At 33.7% G+C, this 18,646-nt stretch overlaps 1 protein-coding gene across 2 annotated transcripts in view; it reads left to right on the top strand.

Moving 5' to 3' along the window:
• LOC149807128 (phospholipid phosphatase 1-like) overlaps positions 1 to 18,197 on the top strand; it is a 47,457-nt gene extending 29,260 nt beyond the window's left edge. Inside the window, exons 6-7 of one of the 2 annotated variants that reach the window (XM_089962479.1) lie at positions 1,557 to 1,707; positions 7,431 to 18,197. In XM_089962479.1, the coding sequence (XP_089818605.1) occupies positions 1,557 to 1,707; positions 7,431 to 7,453 (174 nt within the window). In that variant the 3' untranslated portion in view covers positions 7,454 to 18,197. Of the gene's footprint in view, positions 1 to 1,556 lie in introns of both variants that reach the window. The other variant, XM_089962472.1, reaches the window with a different exon arrangement.
• The last annotated feature ends 449 nt before the right edge of the window (positions 18,198 to 18,646 follow it).

Here is an 18,646-nt window from a genome sequence, read left to right as displayed (position 1 = left end):
CTGTACCTTCTTCAATCTTGTTTTTAGGTTGGCTCATATAAATGTCAACCTTCTTGCTCAAATATGGACAAATGTTTATCCTTGTTTGACCTTCAGAAGTCTGGTTGTATTTTACGATGAAAACTGCCAGGAATTGAGTGGCTGTACTGTTAATATATCTATACATGCTCCCTCCGTTGGTTATTAACTGTGTACACTGGCACATGGGTTAAGATTTATTTTATCATATTTTAACTTTGAAACAGCAGATTTAGTTGTGTGAATTACTCTTATTGTCAGTACCAGTGGTTAAAAAATTTAAAAAATCCACTTTCTTAGTCTGGCAACTACTAAACATTCTTATTCACCCAGTCAGGCAAATACTAAACATTATACTCACCAAGTCTGGCAAATACTAAACATTTATACTTACCCAGTCAGGCAAAAACTAAGCATTTTTATTCACCCAGTCAGGCAAGTACTAAACATTTATACTCACCCAGTCAGGCAAGCAATAAACATTTATATTCACCCGGTCAGGCAAGTACTAAACATTTTTATTCACCCAGTCAGGCAAGTAATAAATACTTTTATTCACCCAGTCAGGCAAGTAATAAATACTTTTATTCACCCAGTCAGGCAAGTAATCAACATTTTTACTCATGAGAAGAAACTCTTTACTTAACCAACTAGTTTAGAAATATCAAGTTGATAATGTCAGAAACCTAAATTTGATTATGTGATACTTAGTGTTTTTAAAACTTATTATGTGAGTCTACTAATACCCATTGTAAGTAATACAGCCTGAGCCCAGTCTTCCCCCCACCCCCAGTAAGCAGTTATTAGTTTGGTCCCTGGGTGGCTGAGTAGTCTGAAGCACTTAACTGATCACTGCCATTGCACCTGTCCTAATGTTTTTGAGTCTTGGGCTTGGCCAATGTTGGCAAGTGAGAAAGCTTGCCAGTAGCTTCCCTTGGGTTGGTGGTTCATACCATGGTTTTCCCTGGTTCTTCCTCGATCAGTTACACTGGCCACCATGTATAGCCTATCATGCAACAGTATGAAATGGTGTTAAGCCTGAAGATAACAACTGTAAACCCTTTGTCCCCCCTGCCCCCCTTGTGAATTTCTAGTAAAAAAAATTATGTCAATGAACAAGGTGTGCAATATTCTTAACAATACATTCTTTTTACTTAAAAATAAACACTGTTAATTTGACCAATGGAAATTTACTTACTACTCAAAGTTGGGCAAGTGTATTTTCAACTCCTGGGTACTTTATTACTATACAAAACATTCAGTTCCTGGTCAGAGTTTTAGTGTTTTTATCATAACATGTTTAAATTTTTTTATACTTTTGGCTTTTAAGTTCACCACTTATCTGCAAGACTCATATATTTTAGAAAAAAAAGCCTTCAGACTGAGTATTGTGGCATCTTCATTGTCTTCACAAATTTGATTAGGTGTTGTTGTTTCTTGAAAGTCAAACTGCATGTGTTACAGCATTATGTCCATTTCTTCACAGTGGACAAGGCTTGTTATGTATATGCTTCTTTAAGAGTTGCTATATTTTACAGATATTTTACTTGTCTGGACTGTATGACATGAGGGGCTTCCATGGTTCAATGGTTGGTGATAAGACACTACCTCTCTACACTCGTCCATCCAGTAATAACAGAGATGATGTGCAGCGGTCACCAAGCACATTGTCTGATGAGTCGTCAAATGGTCTGGACAAAGTTACAGTTGTTAAATCTATGTAACATGTAGATTTGTTATTGGTTATGTTTGTTTTCCTCATGCTTAATGCATTCCGTAAGTAAAATTGGTGCATCCTGATTTATGTAAGGTACAACCCATATGCAAGGCGCAGTATCAGAAAACTGCATATGTAATTTGAATTTGAAATTAAGCTAATTGGCAATAATCTTCATTAAAAAATATGTTAGCCAAGTTAAAGGATCTGCTTCAAGAGGAAAAATTAAGTGCCGTTTTATATAATTGCTAAGTTACAATTGGGATGACCATTTTTAATAGAATTGAAGAAATTAAGAACTATTATTTAGGATTGTCTATCTACAAATGCCAATTTGTGAAAACTTAAACTAAAACAAAATTAGGTGCCATAGTTTCATGTAAAAATTTACAAAATAGCTCAAAGAATTTATTTTTTTCTACAAAAGCCTTATCCAAGTTTATTATTTTTGGGGAAAATATAATTATATAATTTTTTTTAGACATAATGCAGTTATCCTAATTGTGTATTTACAGCGATGATAATCGGTAATCACAAAGTGGCCATTGAAATGATTGAAAATGTTGCCATGAAATCGAAACAACTACCATATATACTTGCTTATATGTTAGATCCAACTACAAACAGTGTACACCCAGAGCTTCCATCGCATAATATGCCAGCAGATTAGGGTCTATATTGTTTGTTCTGTTGATTACTTCTAATAAACTGCATAGACCCAGCTAGCATTATGTGATGGCATGTCTCAGTCAACACAATTTACAGTTGGATCCAACTTATAAGTGAATATGTATGGTATTATGGTAAATATAGTCAATACCTAGGTAAATATCTTTCTTACACAAGCTCCTTAGTCATGAAAATAATTGACTCATCTGTCAGGTCTGACTTATTAATATGTCATGAAATTAGTGTTTATTTAAGTTGAAACATGTTTTGTTGTTTAAAAAAATATTGAGTCTGAAGTTCACCAGCAAAGCATGTACCTTATTTATGAAGCTTACAAATTCTTATATGTTTGATGTTTGAGTCATTCTGTTTCAAAACATACATGGTACTCAAGGAAAGGCAATTTGAACGATCTAGGAATAAAACATATCAAACTACCAGAGGGACACACCTAGATGAAAATGCCAACCTTGTGTGTATCATTAGCTGTAATTGCTTTTCTGTTGTACTGCTTATGCAGGGATTTACAAATCCACTTCCCAACTCCTGGGACAAACTCAGATTTAGCTCTGGCAAGCTCAAGTTTGTAACGCACTAGCATGCAGGCAAGTCTAAATAATTGACAGAGCAATACAAGAAATTTTAATTAATGTCAGTTGATCTCCCCACAGTACAGATATCAGCTCCTGTATTTAGCATTTTTATTTAGCACATTCTTCTACTTAGCTGAGAAGTTTCTTTCATTTATTATATGTGCCATTTCCATCTTGTAGTCAGTGTCAACATCAGTCTTGTATTTTCTTTCAATATTTTTATTGTAACTTATTAGTTACATTTTAATTGTAATATTTTTATGCATCTTTTAGGTCATAAGTTAACCTTGGGAAGTTTGTCAGATTGCTGACTGTTAACATTTTACTTTTCAAATATTGTTTTGATGCATGTTCCGATTTTACGGCAAGTAAGTGTTAATAGTTAATAATACAGTTCATGCGATTTCTTTGTTGTATTTGGAAATAAAAGGAACTCATCTCCACATAAATTATTTACAAATAATCTTAATTATTGGCATATGGTTTTAAAATTCTAACAAAGATGAGAAGAATTTTTTTTTCTGTAAAATATACTTATAGGTTGCTGCATTTGTATGGGAAAATATGAACGAGTTTTCAGATGGAAATACTGCACGACCTTAGGAGTGCAGTATATCCATCCAACAAAACAAGTTCATATTTTCCCATACAGATGCGGTATCCTTTTTATTATATGCTCATTTTCTTATTCTACCTTAGGCTTAATTATGTAAACAAATATACTGAATGTATGCCATATTCCAAACTAAATACACAAGCGCAGATTCATCATTACACAACAACAACAGTATTAATGCGCAATTAACTCCACCCAGGTAAATTTGAACTTAGTCACATGCTAGACATAACTTTCAAAAGAAAATGGCATTTTGGTCTACTTAAAATTGAAATTTGGAGTCATATTGTGAATGAATGTACATTGCAACAACTTTTTCATTTGATCTGGAATAAATAGATTTTGGTATTTTTGTCATATATATGAAATTTCATGATTATGGACTGATTTATGTGCCAATTCTACATGAAGTACATTGGATATCATCAGCGATGGAGCAGCGTGCTGATATCTGTAAGTGTGTTTCTGTTCTGCCACTGAATGTTTCAAATCATAATGTGGAAAAAATATGAAGTCATTCAATTTCAATTATCGAAAAGATGCTTTGAAATATAATGTTTATTTCATTTTGAATGCAGTAAGGAGGATGTAATTGCACTTAAAGTATAGTCAAAATTACAGTGCAATTTCAAATTGAGTAATCAAGCTTGAGAACCCATGACATGGCTCATGTAATTCGAATTTGCAGAACTTAGAAAGTAAATTTTGAGAAAATTCAGGATTTAAAATTGTAAGTATATTTTTTGCCATTCTTATTACCAGCTAAAGCAGACAGTTTATGCCTTGTAACTTGCATGTTATTTGTAGGTACCCACCAATTTTATGAAATCTGGCATCTCCCACCTAAATCTGAAACATTGTATCAAAAAAGTTAACACGGAAGGTACCAAAGCAGATGGTATGTGGCAGTCCACGAAACATCTGCTTTAGTTCAGTCAGAAACAAATTTAATCAGCCAAAATGTAAAGCATCTGCTACACGAGTGTACATGATTTGTTTACAGAGTAGTTCCTAATACACTATTGGGCACATGTTTCCTGCACGTGAGTGCAATATGAAGGTGTGCAATATAGTAAAAAAATGAACAATTCTGACAGTGTAAAGTTAACGGAGAAAAAAAATGAGCAGATAATAATATCCTTTTTTTTGTTTTATTGTTTTTCTCATGTTAGAATTTTATGTTGGGGGCAAGCTCATATTTTCAAAAGACAAGTTTGATTTTCCAGTCAATCATGGACTTTATCTGGCATGCATGGCAGCTGTTTCTGGATTTTCATTGCATGGAGGCTGTTTCTGGGTTTTCATTGCATAGTGATGAAATCGGGAGTGAACTGACTAACCGAAGCTACCAAGATATGCAACATGCAATATTAGTAATATTCATTGTGGAAATAATAAAGAAATTGTTAGTGGACAAAAAACAAAAACATTTAATAATTTCCTCTTTGTATCATTCTCATTAATCTTAGCAACATTCATTGAAATGTATCCATTTTGAATTATTTGGCTCACACACAGACAGGATTTATTACACACACTCTTTTATGGCAATCAGAGTAAAAAAAGTGTACACTAGGGTACATGGGGATCCTTTAGTCCCTAGGGGCATTGAATTGAATTATCTGAGTGTTTGTACGGATTTTTACCAAATTTGAAATTGCCTTCTCTAGATGTTATATATGTTTTGAAGACATAGTTCTTGCACCTGTGTTATTACTTTTTTAAGAATGTGTCTTATTTTAAGATTCAGGTCAAGATTTATTGGTGAAATTTCATGCACTGTTATTGTTGCCATACAACGCTTATTGTTTCTTGCTCAATATGATCTCAATTCTTTGAGAATTTTATTGTTATCTCATTTCTTTGAGAATTTTATTGTTTTCTCATGATTATTTGCACATATTAAATGGTCTATGATGTTAAAGCAAACCTATAGCATTTTATTGATTCTTTTCCTGAATGATATCAAACATGGAATTATTTTTCGGGGTTGTTATAATTCTGGAGATATTTTGTCATGTCATCTACAAATATTTAGGTCCTTTTTACAATAACTTACAAAAATTGTCTGATCCATTTCTTACAATGTATATGCACACATACCCACATATAGCAGTTGATGTCCCCTTAATGAGAGGCCACCACACTTAAAAGGCCATCTTTCTAATTTTTGATCACTGCAGTATATTTCATTGGTGAGTTTTCAGTTGTAGGCAGATTGAGGAATATTAGAAAATCATTATCAGATATTATTTAGCTGGGATGTACTGACTCAGCAGTTTCATGAATCTTATTTGTAATCATAGTTGCAGTCTGAACCACTGACTTTCAAACAGTTTGTAGCATCTGTTAAAATGTGCAGACTATTTATCTTAAATTTTCTATGAGACAGATTATACATACAGGATCTATTGTATGACATACTGATTTATAATTTAAAAAATCATGCTGGAAAAATCAAATGAATATGTGGAAATCATGTATTATATTTTCAAGCCCAGCATTTATTTCTTCATTAAATCCCTAAATATTCACAGTTTCTTCCCTTTATGTAACAGAGGGGGCAATTTCACCCATAATTTTTATTTATAGAATAGATTATGTACTTAGTGTATTCTTTTATAGATGATTATTAGTTGTATGAAATACCATTACAGTCCATTATTTTTTTTAGTGTTATCTCTTGTGTTTACTCATTTGAAGACATTATTTACTCGGTAATAATCCTTGTAGCTGGTTTAACTTTGGTAATGAGAACAAAGAAAAATGATTCCTTAAAAAAGGAAAATGTTCATTGCATTAATTTTCTAGGCTTTTAGTCATAAAATATCCATCAGTTGAAATGTTTTGAAAGAGACTGCGCATATGAACTTGAGAAATCCAATGGCTTTGACCTTCAAGTTTAAATTATTATCTAATTTTTTCTATCAAGGATTAAAATTTTCAAGTAGCTATTTTTCATTGACATGGGACTTTAATGTTACTATAATTTCTTGTTGCTTGTCCACAGTGTGAGTGGACATCATGTGTGGGTTTTCAAACTCTGCTTATTATGTGGGTGTATTAATGAGATTAGAATGTCTCCTTTACTCTACAAATAGTGTTTTCTTTACTTTTTATCATTACCTTGCATGCTAAATGTTAGATATAATAATTCCGTGTTACAAGCTTTTTCTCTAATACACACTCGTTTGATGCAAATACATTTCTATCTACCTGGTGCCATTTATTAAAGATTTAATGAAAGAGTAACATATTCTTGACCACAACTTTATGATAACAAAATCTTGTACAAAATTTCTTAGAACAGCAGCTGGATTTAGCCTGTTAGGGCTGTTCCATTAAAGTATACATGGTACCTTGGGAAGGCATTTTTGTAAAACAAAATATATGCCAGGGTAATTTGATTCACAGAGTTCATATTAAAATGATAAGAAAATTCTAAATTGCATCTATGGGTGAGTACCCCATTTTAAAAGTACCTTCCTTGGGTACCATGTATGTTTTAATGGAACAGTCCTTTCCTTATGAGACAATGTCTAATCCAGTGTCATTGAAACTTGGTATATAGATTTATGTAATCAAATTCTGGGTGAAAGTTGGAAGATATGTTAGACAGGGTTATCTTCTTATAATGCTACATTATACTGGTTAATGACCTTATCATTTTGCTAATGTTTTCCATTTATTTAACTTAGTTATGTAAATCAGGTCTGTTTGGACCTAATCAATTTGTTATGTTTTTGGTTTATTCAGTTTAGATTCACAGTGTGTAATATATTTTGATTTTGATTTATTTCTCTTATGTGTTTTTTAGATGAGACCAGAGTTTTGATATGAAGTCTACAAAGTGTTGTACTTGGTAAATAACACAGATTTAATACTCTCTCTACTTGTACTATTAATCAAAGAATTATTTAGAATCATCTAATGTCAAGTTACGTCTGCATGGCAGTTTTCTTACTTGCCTGCTTTTTTACTTAATACTTTTTGCTTTTGTATTAAGTTTTCTTAAACATAATTTACCTGTATACTAATAAAATTGTATTTCCCTTGAGGATGGATGTCTTGTTTTAGAATCCAGTCCAGTGATATGTACTGTATATTTAAGCTTTTGTAGAAGTAGAGATGGCATAAGTTACTAATGGACATGCTCCTCCTACTTAACATAATGCTTTGCCTCTGTAGATAATGCAGTAACTTGAAAACATCAGATAGCTATTCATTTTAAAATGAAATAATTTTTCTCTAGTTCTGTCTATATGTGAATTCAGTAATGAATTCTGTCAGAATCAGCATGCATACAATGAATATATTGTTAATACATGAGGTGTAAATAATATATATATGTATAATTTTATTTATTTAAAGTTGTTTTACTATGTGAATGTTGAGTAAAAAAAATATATTTGAGTTATTGCACCTGTGTTGAGAAAGTTGAAAGAATGATGCTAAAGCTAAAGTGTAATAGGTTGTGTAAGGCATACAGTACCAACCAGTATATCAATAGATGTCATGTAGGCATACAGTACCAACCAGTATATCTATAGATGTCATATAGGCATACAGTACCAACCATCTATAGGTGTCATGAAGGCATAGAATACCAACCAGTACATCTGTTGGTGTCATGAAGGCATAGAATACCAACCAGTACATCTATAGATGTCATGTAGGCATACAGTACCATTGAGTACATCTATAGGGTGTCATTTAGGCATACAGTACCAACCAGTACATATATAGGTATCATGTAGGCATACAGTACCAACCAGTTCATCTATAGATGTCATGTAGGCATACAGTACCAACCAGTATATCTATAGATGTCATGTAGGCATACATTACCATTGAGTACATCTATAGGGTGTCATTTAGGCATACAGTACCAACCAGTACATATATAGGTATCATGTAGGCATACAGTACCAACCAGTTCATCTAAAGGTGTCATGTAGGCATATGGTACCAACCAGTACATTATAAGTGTCATGTAGGCATACAGTACCAACCAGTATATCTATAGATGTCATGTAGGCATACATTACCATTGAGTACATCTATAGGGTGTCATTTAGGCATACAGTACCAACCAGTACATATATAGGTATCATGTAGGCATACAGTACCAACCAGTTCATCTATAGATGTCATGTAGGCATACAGTACCAACCAGTATATCTATAGATGTCATGTAGGCACACATTACCATTGAGTACATCTATAGGGTGTCATTTAGGCATACAGTACCAACCAGTACATATATAGGTATCATGTAGGCATACAGTACCAACCAGTTCATCTAAAGGTGTCATGTAGGCATATGGTACCAACCAGTACATTATAAGTGTCATGTAGGCATACAGTACCAACCAGTATATCTATAGATGTCATGTAGGCATACATTACCATTGAGTACATCTATAGGGTGTCATTTAGGCATACAGTACCAACCAGTACATATATAGGTATCATGTAAGCATACAGTACCAACCAGTTCATCTATAGATGTCATGTAGGCATACATTACCATTGAGTACATCTATAGGGTGTCATTTAGGCATACAGTACCAACCAGTACATATATAGGTATCATGTAGGCATACAGTACCAACCAGTACATATATAGGTGCCATGTAGGCATACAGTACCAACCAGTTCATCTATAGGTGTCATGTAGGCATATGGTACCAACCAGTACATATATAGGTGCCATGTAGGCATACAGTACCAACCAGTTCATCTATAGGTGTCATGTAGGCATACAGTACCAACCAGTACATATATAGGTGCCATGTAGGCATACAGTACCAACCAGTTCATCTAAAGGTGTCATGTAGGCATATGGTACCAACCAGTACATTATAAGTGTCATGTAGGCATACAGTATCAACCAGTTCATCTATAGATGCCATGTAGGCATACAGTACCAACCAGTTCATCTATAGGTGTCATTTTGAATTTGATTTTACATACTCTGAAATTGTGATTATTCAGTTTATTTGGCTTCTGGTTGATCAGTAATCTGTGCTTTATTATGTAACCACACCAAAAATACAGCTAACAAGATCAGAGACAAAGTACATAGACATTTTTGGAGGCCATTCAAGAGGGGTGAGCCAGCAGAAACCCGATTAAATATTGTGTGCTATCATTTCACAGCCAGCAGAAACCAGATTAAATATTGTGTGCTATCATTTCACAATGAAAAAGCTATGTATTGGGCAATGACTTGAACCATACTGCATCAGTCATAGTTCGATTTACTGTCATTTCCCTTTGACCCTAGATTAGTGCCTGGTCACCATTGTAATGGTCATAACAATTTATTGATTTTTGTAAGTTTTATTATTAGAATTGAGGAGCACATCACTCAACAATCAAGACTTTACAGGCTTTGCTAATTAGTCGTACATTTTACAACAATGAGTGACATTTTATTTAAGATCAATAACAGTGCTTTCATTACCTAATTAATAGTATCATTTTAGGCTTTACCTAATGGTGCTGACAGTTTTTTGGTATAACAGCAATAATCTGATGATAAGTCAATTAACCTCAAATCATCAGATTTTTGTCTGTCTCATAAAACTTGAATTACACAATATTTATAAGAAGATTATTGTAGTATGAAATCTAAAATTTGCAACAAATGGTATGGAACTTCATTCGAGAGCATTTTTCTTCTTCAAGAATGAAGAATAATGACGCTGAAAGTTCTGGTAATTTAGAGTTATGGTGATTTTCTTTCACATTTATGCATTGGGCATGATATACCTGTGCAGCATGCAGTTTGCAAAATAAAATGCACATTACTGATGTTGGCTGAATGTTCACATCTAGTGTAAGCAATGCTTTGATATATTCTTCTGTCTCTATAAGAATGATTATGACTTACATTATTCCAGTTGTTGTTTGTTTTTGTTTCTTTTAATGCCAATTAAATTTGAACAAAATTAGGTATGGGGCTGTATGGCATACACGACAATTACCCTTGCTGTGTGTTTGCTTCTCCAGGGTACATTATAATTGCCAAAAGTAAGAAATTTTGACCGTTGTGTTTTATACTTAAACTTTAAGAGTTGCGTAGGAAACATTAGAAATTGATGTATTATTTCATATCTTTCAGTATTGCACTGTTTATGCATGAGTGCTACAGTCCAACTGAACTTTGATGAAAGTGCCTTTCATTAAGTTTCAGTATGCTCTGCCATCATTCACACTATTCATTCATCTATTTGCCTGTATGACAGTATGAAACATATGACAAAACTAAGATTACATTGACTTAAAGTTTATGTCACAAATGTCCAACTGCTGCTTTACTGCTACACAATGAAGAACAGAAACCTTTATGATAATGTTACCTTGACATTTGTTTATACAAACAGCAGTGCTAAGAATGCTAAGTTATTACAAAAATTTGTGGTATGCATAATTACCATATATACTCACTTGTAAGTTGAGTCCAACTGCAAACTGCGCAGACCCAGATCTGCCATCACATAATGTGCTGGCAGATCTGGTTCTGTGCAGTTTGTTAAGAGTAGTCAGTAGAACAAACAACATTGCCCCTGTTCTGCAGGTGTATTATGTTATGGCAGATCGGAATTTTTTTTGTTTCCAGTTTGAATTGCAGATGAGAATATATTGTGCTGATTTAGTTTACATGATTACAGCTTGAAAATCTTTGCCCCAGGACATCAAGTTTTGAAATGGAAAAAAATCAGATCAGTAAATGTACTACATATTTAGACCCATATCACTACATATTTAAACCCATGCCATTAAAGGCTCGAACATTCCACCGATGATACTAACGATGTGGGACATTGTGTCACATTTAAATTTCCCATGACTAATCCAGCTTTGTAGTAGTATGCCCAGGCAGTCAGCTGTAGAAATTCGCTGACCCAGTATTGCTCTGCCCACCAAGGCAATTTCAAGTCTAGTTAAAGAAACAGTGTAACTTCTTGCCTAGCCAACACATTTTCATATAAAGTTGTTCCCATTAGTCAACACATTTCTCTGTTAAGTTGTCCCCACTAGCCTGCATGTTTCCTTGTTGTTTCCACTAGCCTGCATATTTTCTGTTAAGTTGTTCCCACTAGCATGCATGTTCCCTATTGTTTCCACTAATGTGCATGTTTCCAAGTTCCCACTAGCCTGCATGTTTCCCTGTTGAGTTGTTCCCACTACACATTTCCATGTCGTTTCCACTATCCTGCATATTTCCCTGTAAACTTGTTCCACTAGCCAGCATGTTTCCCTGCTAAGTTGTTTCCACTGACCCGCATGTTTCCCAGTTAAATATTTCCAGGTTGGTTTAGCCAGCGAACTTCTTGATTAGCCAGCATGTTTCTGTCCTGAGTCGTTCCCAGTTGGTGCAGCCAATCAGCCTTGTTATTTTAAGCCCATGATGTCACATGTTGGACATTGGTCTGTTTAATGTTGCATCACCCCGTTGGCAAAGTTGATTAACAGAGCATGCCAAGAAGAAGCTTGAGTTGTCATAGGAAATTGCTTATGATACAACACTGATACAGTATTTCATAAATGGAATATTTGAGCTATGAGTCTACTAAATGTCAAAATTGCTTGCTATGCTGTTAAAAATAAATGTATTGTGAGTATTGATGCATACCACATTCATCCATCTGTAAACAACATATACCTGATCTGCCATCACATACTGTTTACATATAAGGAGAATTTCAGATGATTTAAGTTATGTTGTTAATGTGTTTTAAACAGACTTCATTTCACATCATGGAAGCATGACTGTCGTCATTCTACAAAATATCCATCTTATATGTCAAATATTGATTGTGCAAACAAGTTTAATAATTAATCTTCTGTCACATGTTCATAAAAAACCCAATCCATTCCTGCACTAATAATTTCTTTCAGTCAAATATTCATACATTAAACCAGCCACTTCATTCTATATTTAATTCTTTATATGTTTATATATTTTTTTCCTTTAATAGTTTGACATTATATGTGTGGATGTTATGATACCAGTATATAATAAACACTGGTTCATACCAGTATATTATAAACCAGTATATATTAACACTGGTTTATACTAGTATATCATAAACCAGTATATAATAAACACTGGTTAATAGCACTATATTATAAACTAGTATATATTAAAACTGGTTTATACTAGTATATCATAAACCAGTATATAATAAACACTGGTTCATACCACTATATTATAAACAGTGGTTCGTACCAGAATATCATAAACAATGGTTCAACAAGTACATCATAAATACTTTATAACAATAATTCAGTTCTGTTCATGTGTTGCCATTTTGTGTGAATTTTATGGTTCCTACAAACAGATTTAAAAACCCAACATAAAATCTTTCCATAACTGGTATTTGTGTCTGAAGCCTATTTATGAATTGTGGAAATATGAAAATTTCTGTTATCGCTACTCCTCCAGAATGGATGGTTATATCAGTATGGGGATTTTGGTAATAGGCTTCTTATGATGTTCATATGGTCCTAAATGGAAATGGTGCCTATCTAATGTCCAATATGGCCACCATGACAGCCATCTTGAAAATCTTGTTATCACTACTCCTCCAGAACAGATTGTCATATTGACATGTGATTTTCACTGGAAGATTTCTTATGTCTAGTAGGTCCTAATGAGAATAGTTCTGCTTGGACATTCAATATGGCTGTCACAGTTACCATCTTGAAAATCTTGTCACTACTACAGCTGAATGGATGGTCGTATCAGCATGGGGTTTTCATTAAAATATTTATGATGTCTAGTTGGTCTTAAATGAAAATAGCACTAATCTGATATTTATTATGGCCAACAGAGCAGCCGTTGAAAATCTTTCTATTGCTGCTACACCAGAATATAACGTCATATCAGCGTGGATGATCTACTTGGTCTTAAATAAAAATTGGGCCTATCTGATGTCCAGTATGGCTACCACTGGGCATCTTCAAAATCTTGTCACTAGTCCTCTCATGTGGAAAGTCATATCAGCATTCGTTTTTCACCAGAAGATAGAATATATCTGACAATGTCTAGTTGGTACAGATGAAATGCTGCCAATCTGACATCCAGTAAAGCCACTTGGCAGCCATTGTGAAAAATTTAATATAACAGCTCATTAATGGAAAGTCATATCTACATGGGGGTTCTTTGACCAGTAGACTGATTATAATACAGTGTTGGTTCTGAATCAAAATGGTTGCCACAATGAACATATTAAAAATCTCTTGAATAGATGGACATATCAGCATGGGGGTTTTCACCAGAGTCTTCTAATAGTGCCCAGTTTGTCCAAAATGAAATAAGGCAGATTTTATATCCATTATGGATGCCACAGTGTCAAATTCGAAAATCTTATCACTGAGAGATGGTTTCACTATTCAGGAATTAAAAAGGACAGTGGTCTTATCTTGAATTTTTGGAAATTCATTTCATCCAGCAATTCATCAGTCTTTTCCAGGGACTCTTGTTTGAAAAAAAAATATAAGTAACTTTCAAGGAGAAATTAAAGAAAATTTCATAAACATACCATGAAATGATTGATTCCAACAAAAAAATTTGTGCTTCATTTTCTGATTTTCATTCAATGCAGAGTTTGCTATTTTATCTGCATGGTCACCCCAATACATTTTAATTTGTATGCTCCTATTTCCATAAATAGCAATGTTATGGAGCGGGGGTGCACAGTATTCAGCCGATTGGTTGCATGATACCTGCTGACACATATCGTGTCCTTATGCTTGACAGCAGAATGTTGGCAGTGTGGCCTGATTTGTTCCAATCAAGGACAATTCTGGCCCAAGTACATATCTGACTTGTTTACCCTTGCTATATATAGACTGTTGACCCATAAAAAGATGATGCACACCTGTTTCACGGGGAGGTAAATGTGACTGAGCTGAAACTTCTATAACTTCGGTTTGTCTGCTTTTTTAAGCATTATATTATGATGTCATATCACTTTTTACTTTTGTGTATCATTGTACTATAAACTCAGGGAGAGATTGGATGTAATATGTCACAACTTATTTTTCTTATTAAATAATAAAAGAAAATTATTTTACAATTTTAATTATTGCAAAATCAGTCTTGTGAAAGAAAATCATAAAGTCACTGAAAAATATACAAGTCTTGAGGTGGTCTTGAATAATTACAATCTGCTATGAATTGGTCATGTAGGCTTTCTGTTGCAAAAGACCAGTGTGATGTTATGGTCTCCTACTGAAAACATTCATTAACCGGCTGATACTTTTCTTTGTGTACATGATTGATAGAATCTTTGTGCCAATTTGCTGAATTTTTTAATCCTCATTAAGCTATTATTTTTAATAGATATTTAGTGACAGGATACTTTTTTTGTCTTCTACTCCATGTAATGCTGTAATGGCCCTTAATGTAAGACATTCAGCTAGGAGTGTTTCAAGAAAATGCACTATACCGTTTTAAGCTATTTTGGATTGCTTGGACTTTTAGGGGCCATCTATTTAGTACATACGCAAAAAATCTGGCAAAGCTTTACCCCTCCCCCATCCCTGTACATATGTGTACTTTTTTTACACACCCCACCTATGTACATACACTTGACACCCCCCACCCCCAAATTCTATAGAACAGCCCATGCAGAAACCATAAAGGATTAGTCATATTAACGTGTTTAATAAAACAGATAGTCCACTGATGTTGAATGTCTGGCTGCATCAAAGAAACAAGCTGCATAACTTTAAACAGTTTGTACAGTGTCTGCTTCAATTCAAATGCGATTGAACCCAGTCGAACAGGTTACGTATTAGACAAATTATTATTGAGGTCCCCCCCGTTTCCTATGTGTACGTACATCATCAGTAGACCCCCCCATATGCAAGTGTATGCATTTGGGTTACCCTCTTCCCCCTGCATGCGTACATACTAAATGGACAGCCCCTTAGCCATGTAAAAATATAAATTCTTAATTTTTTTAAAAAATCCAATACTTTGCAAGCAATAATTGTTAATATTACTGTCTATAATTGCTTATAAGTCAAGTCCAACTGCAAGCTGCACAGACCAAGATCTGCCAACGCATAATGCACCAGCAGATCTTGGTCTTTCTGTTTGTTAGGAGTAATCAGTAGAACAAACAATACAGATCCAGATCTGCAGGTGCATTATGTTGTGGTAGGTCAAGATCTTTGTTGTTTGCATATTGACTGGACTTATAATCAAGTACATATGGTAATTAATATTGGCCATATGACTAGTAACATAATAAAATTATCACTAATATTTGTTAGTTGAAAGTAATTGAACTGTTTTTCTTTGAAGACTGGACTATGCATTAATATTCAATGTGTAATCTTCTACTCTTATTTATCCCATTTAAATCAATGACAGAAGAAAATTAGTGGCACCCTAGACAAGCCTAGTCTTGTGTAAGGAATTTTTATTTTTCTTTTTAAATTTTGGTACAAGGTCAGCATAGTTAAATAAATGTATACATGTTTCTTGTTTAATTGGAATTTGTTTGATAAATTTGGAGAAAAGCGACACAGAGATTAAGAATCACACTACAGGACAATTTTGTTCCTTATTAGAAAAAAAATCCTGTGTGCAAATGTCAAATGTATTTGGTACAAGGAAAACTATTACCAGTCATGTTCATGCCACATTTGTTCTGAAAACTATTACATGTACAGCCATGTTCATGCCACATCCATTCTGAAAACTATTACCAGCCTTGTTCATGCCACATTTGTTCTGAACACTTTTACCAGTCATGTTCATGCCATATTTATTATGAAAACAATTACCAGCCATGTTCATGCCACATTTATTTTGAAAACAATTACCAGTCATGTTCATGCCACATTTATTCTGAAAACAGTTACCAGCCATGTTCATGCTATATTTATTTTGAAAACTATTACCAGCAATGTTCATGCCACATTTATTCTGAAAACAGTTACCAGCCATGTTCATGCTATATTTATTTTGAAATCTATTACCAGCAATGTTCATGCCACATTTATTCTGAAAACAATTACCTGCCATGTTCTTGCCGTATTTGTTCTGAAAACTATTATTGGCCATGTTCATGCCACATTCTTAAAACAATTACCAGCCATGTTCATGCCATATTTATTCTGAAAACTATTGCCAGTCATGTTCATGCCATATTTATTCTAATCAGTACTAATGGGACACTGCAGTTTCCTGAAAGAGGTGGCATTTATAGAAATGGCAAATTTGTATAGGTTATAGAATAATAATGTTTTTCAAACATGTTCTGCACTTTGTTTCATGTGCATGTGAACACTTATGTGCAGAATCTCTTATATTTATTAGAATGTTGTAAAATGGTGATTAATTTACTGTTAAATTGTATGGTTGCCTGGTATACAATATTTGTCCGATATTTTGTTATTGTCATGTGTAATATCTAAGAACTTATTTTAAGTTTCATTATTTCCCTTGCAACATAACCAATGTACAGTTTTATTTCCATAATATGCTTTTAAGACCAGCATTCCATGCAACTTTCCCATAATAGGCCTTTAAAACCAGTATTCCATGCAACTTTCCTATAATAGGCTTTTAAGACCAGCATTCCATGCAACTTTCCCATAAAAGGCCTTTAAAACCAGTATTCCATGCAACTTTCCCATAATAGGCTTTTAAGACCAGCATTCCATGCAACTTTTCCATAATAGGCTTTTAAAACCAGCATTCCATGCAGCTTTCCCATAATAGACTTTAAATTTAAGACTTGCATTCCATACAACTTTCCCATAATAGGCTTTTAAGACCTGTATTCCATGCAGCTTTCCCATAATAGACTTTTAAGACCTGCATTCCATGCAGCTTTCCTATAATATGCTTTTAAGGCCTGCATTCCATGCAGCTTTCCCATAATATAATTTTAAGGCCTGCATTCCATGCAACTTTCCCATAATAGGGTTTGAAGACTAGCTTTCCATAAAACATTAAGCATTCCTTCCATTAAACTATTTGTTGTTTCTTCAGTGTAAAAAGCAAGTTTGTGTGTAATAATTACCTGTTCATATACAGCTTAGGGATGTCCATAAGTTATGTATGTATGAAGAGTGAGAGGGGTGACTGTTAATAAGTACTTTCTGCACTGTAAGTATTTTACCTTTACCTTAGACAAGCATTGGTGACAGATGAGTTTATGTAAATTTCAATCTGCATTTTATAGTTGATGTTGATACTTCTGCACTTTTGTTTTCAAACAATAAAGATCATTCAGGTTAAGTTTCATTACATATCATTAGAACTTAAAACTGCTTATTTCTAATGAATGTATTAAACTTCATATTTCAGAGTTCATTTGTCCCAGCTATTGTTGGTAGGGGGTGATGCACAAGCATACATATGTAATTTTTTAAAATAGAAATGTACACTGTGCAAGAAGAGGGGGGAGGGGCTCAAAATTGCCTGAATTTTGGCGTGCATAATTTATGGACATTCCCTTCATGAAAATAAAGATTATATATTGCACCTACTACAAATCACATCCTCTGCTAATTAGACATTTGCCTAAAATAAAATTAGTTTATGAAATTTTGCTAGTTAGTGTCTTTTTTTATTGTTTACATGTAGTTTAGTTTTGTAATAAACTTTAAAATTATTTCTTATGTTTGCATGTTTTGCAAATGACTCAGTAAATCCTGCTTAATCTTGGAAGGTCATGTTGTAAAAACAGGTCACTATAACTGGTTCAGTATATAGCTAAACCTGCGTAAGATGAACTTGGGTATAACAATAGATTCAATGAAGCACTTATGATGAATTTGGGTACAGCACACTGCCATATTCAGTTAAGTACTTATGATGAACTTGGGTATAGTAAAATTGCCAGATTCAATGAAAACTTATGATGAAGTTGTGAATAGCAAATTGTCAGATTCAATGAAAACTTATGAACTTGGGTATAGTAAAATTGCCAGATTCAATGAAAACTTATGAAGTTGTGAATAGCAAATTGCCAGGTTCAATGAAAACTTATGAAC

Source organism: Sinohyriopsis cumingii, chromosome 1, assembly GCF_028554795.1.
Source record: "Sinohyriopsis cumingii isolate HCF-2022 chromosome 1, ASM2855479v2, whole genome shotgun sequence".
NCBI classification, from domain to species: Eukaryota; Metazoa; Mollusca; class Bivalvia; order Unionida; family Unionidae; genus Sinohyriopsis; species Sinohyriopsis cumingii.
Note: the sequence above shows the minus strand (reverse complement) of the source record. Positions and strands in the feature narration are given on the sequence as shown.